This window comes from Gossypium hirsutum, chromosome A07, assembly GCF_007990345.1.
Source record: "Gossypium hirsutum isolate 1008001.06 chromosome A07, Gossypium_hirsutum_v2.1, whole genome shotgun sequence".
Taxonomy (NCBI): Eukaryota; Viridiplantae; Streptophyta; class Magnoliopsida; order Malvales; family Malvaceae; genus Gossypium; species Gossypium hirsutum.
In genome coordinates, this window is record NC_053430.1 from 7,934,672 (window position 1) to 7,946,250 (window position 11,579).

The window sequence follows — 11,579 nt, forward strand, 5'->3', positions numbered from 1 at the left end:
ATTGAAAATGAAACTCACCTTGCGAGGATAAATTCATGCATTTTCAAGGACTACTATCATTTTCTTATTAAAAAAATTAAAATATGTCACTAGTTTATTTTTCACGAATCTAGAATTTAATCCTTGTATATAATTTTTAAGAATTTAGTTTTTTTTTTAATTTTAAAATTTAAGTTTAATTGTTAACTTTGTTATTTTTTTTATTAAATTTGTTGTGACATTTACAAAAAAATCACTTGATAGTAATGTAACAAAAAAAAAGTTGTGATGAATCTGAAGTAACAAAATAATTTTAATAGTATTAATTATTGGACTTAAATTTTGAACTCAAAAAAGTAAATAAACTAATTTTCAAATTTACAACTAGTGCATTGACTTATAACATATTTTAACTTAAAAAAAAATTACAACCCTAAATTGTAAATAATGACTACCAACTAACCAACAAGTGTTGGTGTAATAATACATTGTACTTTTAAGAGAAGAATGTAGAAACGACATTATTAGAACCAACAAACACAGATTGTAAAACATGTATAAAAGATACCAACAAATTTTGAATAGCAAGTAAATTAAATTGGGAAATTAACTGCCAAATACCAATCCGGAACCAAGTAACTTCTCATATGTTATTTCATCTAAACGTTCTACCATCTCAGTTGTCAAATAACTCTTCCAATCTCCAACCTTTCCCTTTCTAAAAAAATGCCGATTATCAATTATGGTATCTTTGCTGAACTTTTGTACACTTACTTTATTCACTTCTAAAGTGCTCAAATTCTCGAAACTACATAGCTTTACTATTTCTTCAACCACTCCTTTACTTTCTTCCTCTAATGAAAAAGGGTAACCAAGAAAATCACCTAATCTCTTAACAACAACAAGAGGCTCCTTCTTCAAATCTTCATACTTCAAGAACAATATCTTTTCTGGGGTTTCTAAGCTAGCTTCCCAATACCCTAAAACATGATCCCAAAAAGGTCCATAATGAGATATCCCTTGGCAAAACAACTCAAATGCTTCCTCAAGTGAAATGGGTGGAAAATCTTTTGGCCTCAACTTGTTCAAAAATAACCATTTCGAAACAAGCACATCTTTAGGGTCCCTACAGATGTAAACGAACCTACAACTTTGATGATCAGTCATGGAATTTGGTAACAAAATGTAAGGGATATGAATTGAAAGAAGACGTGGTGAAGGAAACCTATCAAGATCGAAACGAGACCGATCTTTTTCCTGTAAGTGAGCATCCAAGAAAGGGAAGCAATCGTGAGGGCCAGTGGTGAGCAAAGGGTGGTCGGCAAAACCATAGCGGGTGCGGTTGACGGTGGCGAAAATAAGTGCCTTGAGCCAAGTGGTGCCGCTTTTCGGAAAGGAGGCTAAGAAAATATCGGTGGGTCGAGGCTTGAAGTGGTCTTGGACCCACATCAAAATTTTCAAAGCTGCATTAGGGGTTAGCCAAAAACCTTGGTATTGAACCAGATGCTCAGTCATCCAGCCTTTGCCTTTGGGAAGATTGGGGAGTGTTTCTCTATATCTTTCATCTGTTTTTTGGATCAAATCCGAATCTGTTTGGTCACTGTGGATGTTGGAGATGTTTTCACACTCTAGAGAGGGTTGAAAAGCAGCCATGGAGGAAGAGTTAAAGGATCGATTCAACACTGTTGGTTAAGTAGTATTAGGGTTGAAATGGTGACAGAGACTCATTAGCCGCCCCAAATTATACCATTCCTTCTATACAATATTAAAGAAAATATAATCCCTAAGGATAATTGAAGAATTTCATGGAAGGTGCAATCGTAATGCAAATTCTCAAAGTTTTTTATTTGTTCGCAAAAGCTACTTGATAATATCGTAATACAAATTAACTAAGCAAAGCAAATTATTTGGTTTTAATTAAGTTAGAGTCATAGTCTTGGTGGAATTATTGAAAATAATAAATTCACGCATTTCCAACTAATAATATCATTTTCTTATTCAAAAAGTAAAAATATGTCATAGGTACATATATTTTTCATAAATTTAGAATTTAGTTTCTCTATTTTTATTTTCAAGAGTTTAGTCCTTTTATTTTCATATTTTAAAATTCAAGTCAAATTATTAACAATGTTAAATTGTTTTTGTTGAATTTGTTTGTAACGCCCAAATTCCAGTGGTGTCGGAACAGTAATTCGAGATCACTAAATCCGAAAAATGAATAGAAAATATTATTAATTTAATGAAAGTAAGTTAGATGTGAAGTTAGGAAAATGATTGAAATAGTGAATAGTATTTTATAATAAATACTAAATAATTTGGAAGTGAAAACAAGGTATCGAGACCTCGGAATATTAAACTGAGCCATAAATATTTTTATAAATATTTATGGAGTGTTAGTAAGTTAATATTAAAGTTTCGTCAAGAAATTTTAAGGTTTCAGTAGTCAATTGGGTAAAAAGAACTAAATTGAATTAAGTGTAAAATTGTGAAATTAAATAGCTCTAGTAATAATTAAAGGAGGACTAAAGAGGCAATTAAACACCTATTATTGGGCTGGACGGCATGTGTGTGCAGGAAATATTGAAATTAGGTGTAAACAAGGGGTAAAATTGGAAAAGGAGTAAAAATTGAATAGTTAAAAATGAGATCTAATTGGAAATCTTGAGATTTCTTCAATTTTCTTCATCCTCTTCAGCTAAAAATAGCCATTGAAGAAACCTTAGAGCTGGTTTTTCATATTTTTACTGCAAGTAAGTTCAAATCTTGATTATTTCTTGAATTTTTTTTTGTGTTTTCAGTCTTTTACAACTAGGTCCTATCATCTAATTCATTAGTTTTTGATTTCATAGTTGACTTTAAAAGTTTCCATGAATAAGTACTGGAAGTTTATGACGATTTAGCATGGAATTAAAGCTTTAATTTGTTTATATGCTGATCTTATTGAAAGAATTATATAGAAAGTGAATATTTCGGGACCTAATTGTAAATGTAACAGCTCGATTTGTACCCTAATCGGAACAGTGGTTTCGGGATCACAAATCTCAGGTTGGAAAATTATTTTAACATTATTTTTAGTGTTTAGAATATGTTAATTACTATGTGTGAAAGTTTCATGAGATAATTTTAACGTTTAAATGCTTAATTACAAAAAAAGGACCTAATCGAATAAAATATAAAAATTGCATGCTATTTGTTAAAGGTGTTAATTGACCTTGACCTTTAAAGGGTCCTTGCATGGTAATTATACCATTAATGTTGGTAGTGGATATTGATGGACATGTAGTAGTTAAATGTTTAATGAATTATGTCATAATAAAAATAGTAAAATAATGTATATTAGATATCAAAATAAAACAAAAACAAAATTTAGCCATTTTGTGTTGTTGTCTGCCGAATATTGAAGAAAAAGAAAGCATTTGAAGCCTTTAAAATTTCAGCACTTGCATGATCAAATTGAGGTATGATTTGAGTTCGGTTTTTGATAATTTTTTCGTTTTTGAGATCGTTGCTTTGAGTATTAGCTAGCCCATGTCTTAATTTTTGAATGTGTTAATGATGTTGTGAAATGCCATTGATGAGTGTTGAGCTCTTGAACGTTTGATGTTGAAATATGAAAGTTTGTTAGAAGTTGAACTATGTTTGTAAAATGATTTTTGACAAAAATGTCAATTAGGGTTTCAATTAAGAAAATATGAAAATGTGTGGGTAAATGTCTGAATAAATGAAATTTTTTGGCTGCTATGAAGCTATATGAAATTCGGCTAGCATGAAATTTGAATGAAATTGTGTTTTAATGAAATAAGGACTAATTTGTAAAAAATGTGAAACTTTAGGGGCTAAAGTGTAAAATTTTTATTTTTGTATTCTTGAGTGAATTTGAATGAATAAGTGATTAAATAAGTTAATTTTTATTTTAATTAGATCAAGAACCAAAGAAAACAGAATTAGATCAGGGGAAATCGAAAGTAGTTGAATAGCCGTTCGTTTCCTTTCATTCTATACAAGGTAAGTTCATATGCAAATAAATATCGTTACATTGAAATGCTTATGTTATTTTTTCATTGAATTGTCATGAATGTTGAATGATTGTATATGAGCAAGAATCGACAAAGTTGCGATATCCGAAACCCCGGCCCATACGAAACTTAGGAATAGTATAGGATACAAATGTCCTGACATTAAGTATTGAGATGTGGTTACATGTAAGACCCTTTGTGGGATACTGGCATTTTATTACGATTACGTGTAAGACCATGTGTGGGACATCGGCATCGTTAATCGACTTCATGTAAGACCCTGTGTAGGACAGTGGCATCAATACATCTTAACATGTAAGACCATATCAAGGATATGACATTGTACGAGCTATAAATGATTACCAAGTATCCTTAATGATTCCAAATGGTTCAACGGGAAAAGTTAAATCGGGAAAGAAAGTGTAAGTGAATCAAGTGACTCAGGTATGTACGAGACTCATTTAAGTATTGAAACGGAAAGTATTGGACGAATTCAACTATAGAATTGAATGTGTATATTATGAAGTAGGTTTGTGAATTTGTTTATGCATTTATATGTGCTCATGTATAACTTGCTAATTTGATGAGAAAGATATTGATGCATGAGATGATTTATTTGTATATGGCTTACTAAGCTTTTAAAGCTTACTGTGTTTATTTTTCACTGTTTTATAGATCATCGAAGCTAACTCAGATTCGGGGATTGTCTGGAAGCGTCATCACACTATCAATCAATATTTTGGTACTTTTGAAGTTATGTATATATTGGTATATGACATGTATAGGCTAGTGTCACAATGGTATATTTTGGCTTGTAGATGAAGTGTGTTTGTGGTCATTTTAATTGGCTTTAAATGGTGAGTTTGGCTCATGTTATGTGATGCATATATAATGTCTAGTGATAGTTCATTTTGGTAAGTGATTTAGTTGTTGATTTAGTAGGTCATGAAGCATGTTTTAATTGATGATATAAATGGCATGATTTAGACTTGAATGAGGTTGTTTTATAACCATTTCATGTTTTGAAATGTGTCATGTTAATGGCTAGTGAATTTGTGCTTGTATGTATAATTTGAGGGTGGCATGTTGGCTTGGAAAATAGCTTTGAGTTGTCCACACGGGTAGACACACGGGCATGTGTCTAGGCCGTGTGTGACACACGACTTGCACCATGGGCGTGTGCCCTGGCTGTGTGAAGTCTGCACCTTAATTTTGGATTTTTATTTGTCACACGGGCTGAGGACACAAGCGTGTGCCTTGGCCGTATGCCTCTTATTTGATTGTTGATGTCACAAACAGAATGCGAGCTAGTTTTGGCATGGCTGAGCACACGGCTTGGACACGGGCGTGTGCAAGGCACACGGGTTAGACACACGGGCGTGTGGTCTGGCCGTGTAAGAAAGTCAGTATGTATGCCCTGTATCGACATGGCCTCAGACACGGGAGTGTCTATTGGCCGTGTGAGTTACACGGGTTGGGCACACGGGCGTGTGACCCATGCAGTGATGAAAATTTTCTAATTTTTGTAAAGTTTCTCGAGTTATCGGTTTAGTCCTGAACCCCTTTTAAGCATGATTTAAGGTACCGTAGAACCTTATAAGGGACAATGTGGATGAATGTATAAAAGTTTTAAATTGTATGCAAGTTTTTGTTGTGATATATGACTGAATGATTCGATATAAGTACGGTAATGCCTCATACCCTATTCCAGTGTCGGTTACAGGTTAGGGGTGTTACAGTAAAAGAGCTTGAAATTAGGGTTTTATGTGGAAATTATAAATTTCAATGGTTGTGAAGTAATTTAAAATGTCTAAGGAAAGTGTTAATTGAGAAGAAAAGGTTCTATTGATGAGTTAATTGGTCAGGGACCATGTAACGCCCCTAACTCGAATCCGTCACTGGAATAGAGTTACGGAACATTACCTGAGTTACTGATTTATTTATTAGATATTTTATTTCATCTAACGTTTATATTTGGAACCAATTAAAATCAATCATATTGTACTTTAAACATACTTATTTTTCTCGAAATGTTTTACTTGAATTTATTACTCGTCTCAATATACTTAATTTCCTTGTATCAACGTATCAAAGATAATCACATATTGACATATCATGATAAATATCATTTTCTTGCCATTTCTTCATAAACATAAATCAGGTAATTCATTATATCGATATTTCATGCATTTAAAAATAAAATTCTTACAATTTAATCCTTATTTCCAGCCATTATTCTCATACAAATTGATAACAACCCGTGTATTCTATAAAATATCAGAATTTTTCATAATTTCAACACTTTTCAATTTAATCCTTAAAACATGTTTTTCCCCGATCTTGAACTAAATTAATAATTTTATTCAATTTTGAAATTTTAAATAATAAAATAATCTACTTCATGCAAATTGGTCATTTCTAACTTTTTACAAAATTGCCCACAAAGTTTTACTTTTATTCAATTTAGTCCCTGAGCCTAAAACATGCAAATTAGCTATGCTAGCTGAATATTAATACATATTTTCCTCCTCCTCCTCTCCATTCCACATCCTTAATTTATATATTATGCTTATAAGTAACATTATCTATAATTTCACTATTTACTTATATGTATATTCAAAGTTGTCCATTTGAGTCATAGTTACTAAATTATTTATATCTTCAGCTACATAACTCCAAATTAAGATCCGTTAATTTTACCTGAAACTAGACTCACATTTCTTATTACCATAAAATTTTCAGAATTTTTTATTTAGCCAATTACTAAAGTTTATTCATTAAAGTCTCCCCTTTTTTGCTCTTTGACAGTTCTGACCACTCTTCACTAAAGTTTAATTATCTCTTTAAAAAGAATTCAAATTATGTTATAATTTGTTTCTTATAAAAATATACTCATTAATTAATCTAACCATATAAAATATGTCCAAAAATTATTTTTTTATAATTTTTAATGATTTTTCCAATTCAGAACAGGGGATCTCAAAATCATTCTGAACCAGTCTCACAAAAATATAAATATCTCAGAATTCATAATTCCTTTGCTTTCTCTATTTCTTTTATATGAAAATAGACTCAATAAGATTTAATTAAATATATTACTAAGCTTCTAATTCAATTTATACCATTTTTTGTGATTTTTCAAAGTTAGCCTATTGCTGCTATCCAAAACCACTTTAGTGCAACATATTGATTACCAAGTTTATAATACTCTGATTTCCATTCTCTACCATATTTACCATTATTTTCTCTCATTTCCCTTCACTAATATATCAAGAACATGGATCCTTATATAAGAAAACTCTACCTTAACATCATTTTCACGCTTTTGATATTACCTTACATGAGAAACTCTAGTTAAAATATATTGAAATCTTAAAATTCTTACCTTGTCCCATTGATTTTAATCTTTAACTTGATTTTTGTCTCTCCTCCAGCTTCTATTTCTTGAATCCAACTTAATATTCCAACTCCCCTTAGTCTCCTTAACATTTTTCTCTCTTGGTAGCTATGAAAATTCTTTTGATTTTAGGTGAAAATAGTGAATTTTTGGTGGAAGAACTAAATTGTAAAGAAAGCAAAACTTTCTTTCTTCTCTTTTCTTCTAACGTGAAATGCATGGAGAAAGATGGATGGTGTATATATATTTTTTTCCACACACACACACACACACATATATATATATATATAGACTAAATAAAATAATAAAATAATAAAATATCTTATTAACATATTAAATAAATAATAATTATCTAATTAAATAATTATAAAATATCACCAACATCATCATTCTTTCTAGATTTCTCTCTCTTCCAATTTACCATTTTGCCCTTTGGGATCTTTTAAAATTCCATTCTTGAGTCATCACTTAATTTGATAAAATTACAATTTAGTCCCTCATAATTCTTTACCTATTCAATTTAGTCCTTATTCAACAATTTTCCTTGGTTTTTAGATCATTCCACCCTTAAAATATTTTCACTATTAGTTATTCAACTTTTTCATATTTACACTTTAATCCCTCAAATTTTGAGTATTTACTCTTGGGCTACAAAACTTTTCTCACTTTTACAATTTAGTCCTTTCTTGAATCAATATGTCATAATATACTTTCCAGTGACATAACTCAATTTTCCTCTTCTTGTCACTTTATTTCCTTATTTTACTATATTAAGGATAATATCTTACTGTAGAAATTTTCAGGGTGTTACAGACCAAATTGTGAAAATTATGAAATTTGGGGTAAAAGTGTAATTTAAGAATTAAAGGGTATAAATTGTGAGATATAATAAAATTGAAATGAATGCTAATTAATGAATGATTTTTTACTTATAGATCAAAAAATTGAAGTGAATCGTGGAAAGAAGAAAATAGTCGAATAATTTTCTCCAACTTCTACAACTATTGTGAATTAGGTGGCTAAATTTTAGTGATCATTGTTATTCTTATGAATTTTATAATGAGTTATACTATATGATTATGATAAAACCATGAATAATGTAAAAATATGAAATTGAGGAAATGATCAAATTGATAAAACATTGGATTGAGTACTTTTGTCCAGTGACAAACGATGAATTGACGGAAAAAGACCATGGTTGGACCATGGCAACAAGTGATAAGCGATATACGTACAAGACCATAGCTTGGCTATGGCATCGGAAAACAAGTGATAAGTGATTCCCGTATAAGACCATAGCTGGGCTATGGCTTCGGATTAAAGTGATACAAGCGATCCATATAAGACCATAGTTGGGCTATGGCATCGGAGAAAAGTGATAAGTGCTTTCGTTTAAGACCATAACCGGGATATGGCATCGATATGATATACCATATCCGGGATATGGCATCGGTATGATATATGACTCATGTAAGACCATGGCTAGGGCCATGGCTTCGGAAAGTGAAACGTGATCATGTACAAGTCCATAGTTTTACTATGACAAAGTGAAGACGAAGTACTCAATTCTGTATAGTTTCTTAATTTGAAAAGAGATGGTAAGCAATAAATGGACCCAAAAGAATGAAGTTTAAGCGTGAATAATGTAGCGACGTAAAAATTTCTGCTTTCGGTCGCTAATTAAGGCGATTATTTGAAAATTTAAAAACTGACTTTTGATTTTATTAAAAAAGGGAGTCGCCACCGATCTTTTTTCTAGGTGTGACCGGACACCTAATAAATCATCCTTTTTAGAAAAGAAAACTTATTCTTGCACAAAAATGAAGGCCGAATTTAGGTCTACGTCAAAAGTCAGAGTAAAGTTGGGTTCGGGAGTCGGTTACGCGCGAGGAAGGTTTTAGCACCCTTGCGACGCCCAAAATTGGTATCTTGTTAAACTCGTGTTGTCTTGATTTTCAAAAGTACGAATTCAATTTAACATTTACTCGTGATCCAATTGAAAAATGAGAATTTTTAGTTTTCAATTTTTTTATTAGAAAGGGTGTCCCGTTTTTTAACACAAGCCAACAAATTTCACCCAACATAGCGATGAAATCGATGGCTTAATATTTAATCGGTACATTGCCTTATTTTTGAAATTAATTAAAACATGAGAAAAAATATTCTTAAGGTGAGAAATTAAAAATAGATAAAGGACACAAAAAAATGATATCATTAATGAAAAATATTAACATAGAATACTAGAATATTAGAATAACAATAATAATGATATTTACAAAAAGGAAAAAAAATAAAAACAAATCATATACTAATAATAAAATAGGAAAAATGATATATTTGGTAATAATAATATAAAATAATAATATGTACAAAAAAATACACATATATATATGCATGTAATAAAAGTATGTAATAATAATAATATTTACAATAAAAGAAAATATTAGGAAACGTACATAAAAAATATATACATAAAAAATTTACAACAATAATATAAAATAATGATATGTACAAAAAATATATATATATGTACATATGTACGTAAAATATACACTAATATAATAATAGTTATAATAATACTAGCAATAGTAATAATTTGTAACAATAATATATACACAATATGGTATTTTTAAAAAAATATAAATATATATGTATATATAATAATATTTAAGAATATATACATAAGATGATATAAAATACATACATGGAATAGTATGAGAAATATATAACTAATGGCATTAAAAATATATACATAATATATATAAAATGCATATAATATATATATACGTATTAGAAATGATAAAAAAATTATTAACACACTACATAAGTAAATGAAATATGATAATAATACTAAAATAATTAATTTAAATTGCAAAGTAACTAAAAAGAATTAAATTGAACTAAAAACAAAATATTGGGGCAAAATTGAAATAAAAATAAAAGGAAAGGACTATATTGAACATGCGCAGAAATAGTGGGGGGCCAAAACAACAAATATTCCTTCTCATCAAAACTCAGCACATCAGCGGGGACTAAATTGAAAATCGCGACAAATTTCGGGGCCAAATTAAAAAACGAATAATGACTTAATTGCAAAATAATAAAAAGCGGAAGGGCTAAAAGCGCAATTAGCCCTTCCTTAAAAAAACACGAGGATCCTAGGCGGGTCGGGTCTGGTCGAACCGGTCCAAGTCAAAACGACGTCGTTTTGGGGCTTAAGTGTAGCCTCTAAAACGACGTCGTTTTGGTGGGCTATATAAGGCCTAAAATAACCAAAAAAATCATTTGGTGAGAGGGAAAGAAAAAAAAAAAGAAGAGAGAGGGAAGAGAGAAGAGAGAGAGAAGGGAGGGGGAAGGGGAAGGGGAATCCGGCCAGGGGCCGGTCACCGGCCGACCGTCGGCCGTCGTCCGTCGCCGGCGCTGGCAACCACACGCGGTGGCCGGAAAAGGTAAAATTTTTTTTATATTTGTTTTGTATATATATTTTTATTATATTTTTTTATTATGATGTATATATATATAGATTAATAGATTCGAAAAAGGGGAAAAAATAAAATAAAAATAAAAATAAGAGTAAAATAATAAAGAAGATAAAATCACCTTTAGGTATTTTTTTAGCTTTCGATTTCTGAGATTTTTGGTTTGTATTCGACGCTATCCACTTTCTTTCTTAGTTTTAATCTGCTAATATTGATACAAAAATGAAGATAAATTCTTTGTATTGATCAAAATTCCCTCCATTTACATGATTTTTGAATGGCTTTTTATAGCCATCTTTTACATGATTTTCCATTATTTCTTTTTCTATTTTGTAGTTGATGGTGGCAGACAATGGATATCAAAAATGGGAGGAAAAATGGGGCAAGTGGGAAAGTGGCTAGGTGGCTAGGGTTTCTTGGTTTTTTTTTTTGGGTTAGGTTTTTTTTTTGGGTTTAATGAGCTTTTGAATTGGGTTTAATATTTGGGTTTTGTAATGGGTTTAGGTAGATGTAAATGGGTCATGGGTTAAGGGTTTTAGTGGGTTTAGAGGTTTGGTTGGGTTTTGATGAAATCGGGCTCGGGCAATTTGGGCTTCTACAGTTGCCCCTCTTTGCTCATTGTTGTGCAATAGGAATAGAGCAAAGACTTTCAAGGAAGACCAAATTTGCCCGGTCTTGCTAGGTCTTGACTTGCTTTGGAACTCTTGT

General features: G+C 30.9%; 1 protein-coding gene across 1 annotated transcript; it reads right to left on the bottom strand.

The window, feature by feature from the left end:
- Positions 1-378: 378 nt before the first annotated feature.
- On the bottom strand, positions 379-1,764 carry LOC107926669 (flavonol sulfotransferase-like). Its single transcript, XM_016857561.2, has one exon. The coding sequence runs from the start codon at positions 1,630-1,632 to the stop codon at positions 586-588; it is 1,047 nt and encodes a 348-aa protein (XP_016713050.2). The 5' UTR covers positions 1,633-1,764; the 3' UTR covers positions 379-585.
- Positions 1,765-11,579: the final 9,815 nt, after the last annotated feature.

Coding starts and splice junctions, on each gene's coding strand:
- LOC107926669 (XM_016857561.2), bottom strand. CDS start 1,632: ATGGCTGCTTTTCAACCCTCTCTAGAGTGTGAAAACATCTCCAACATC.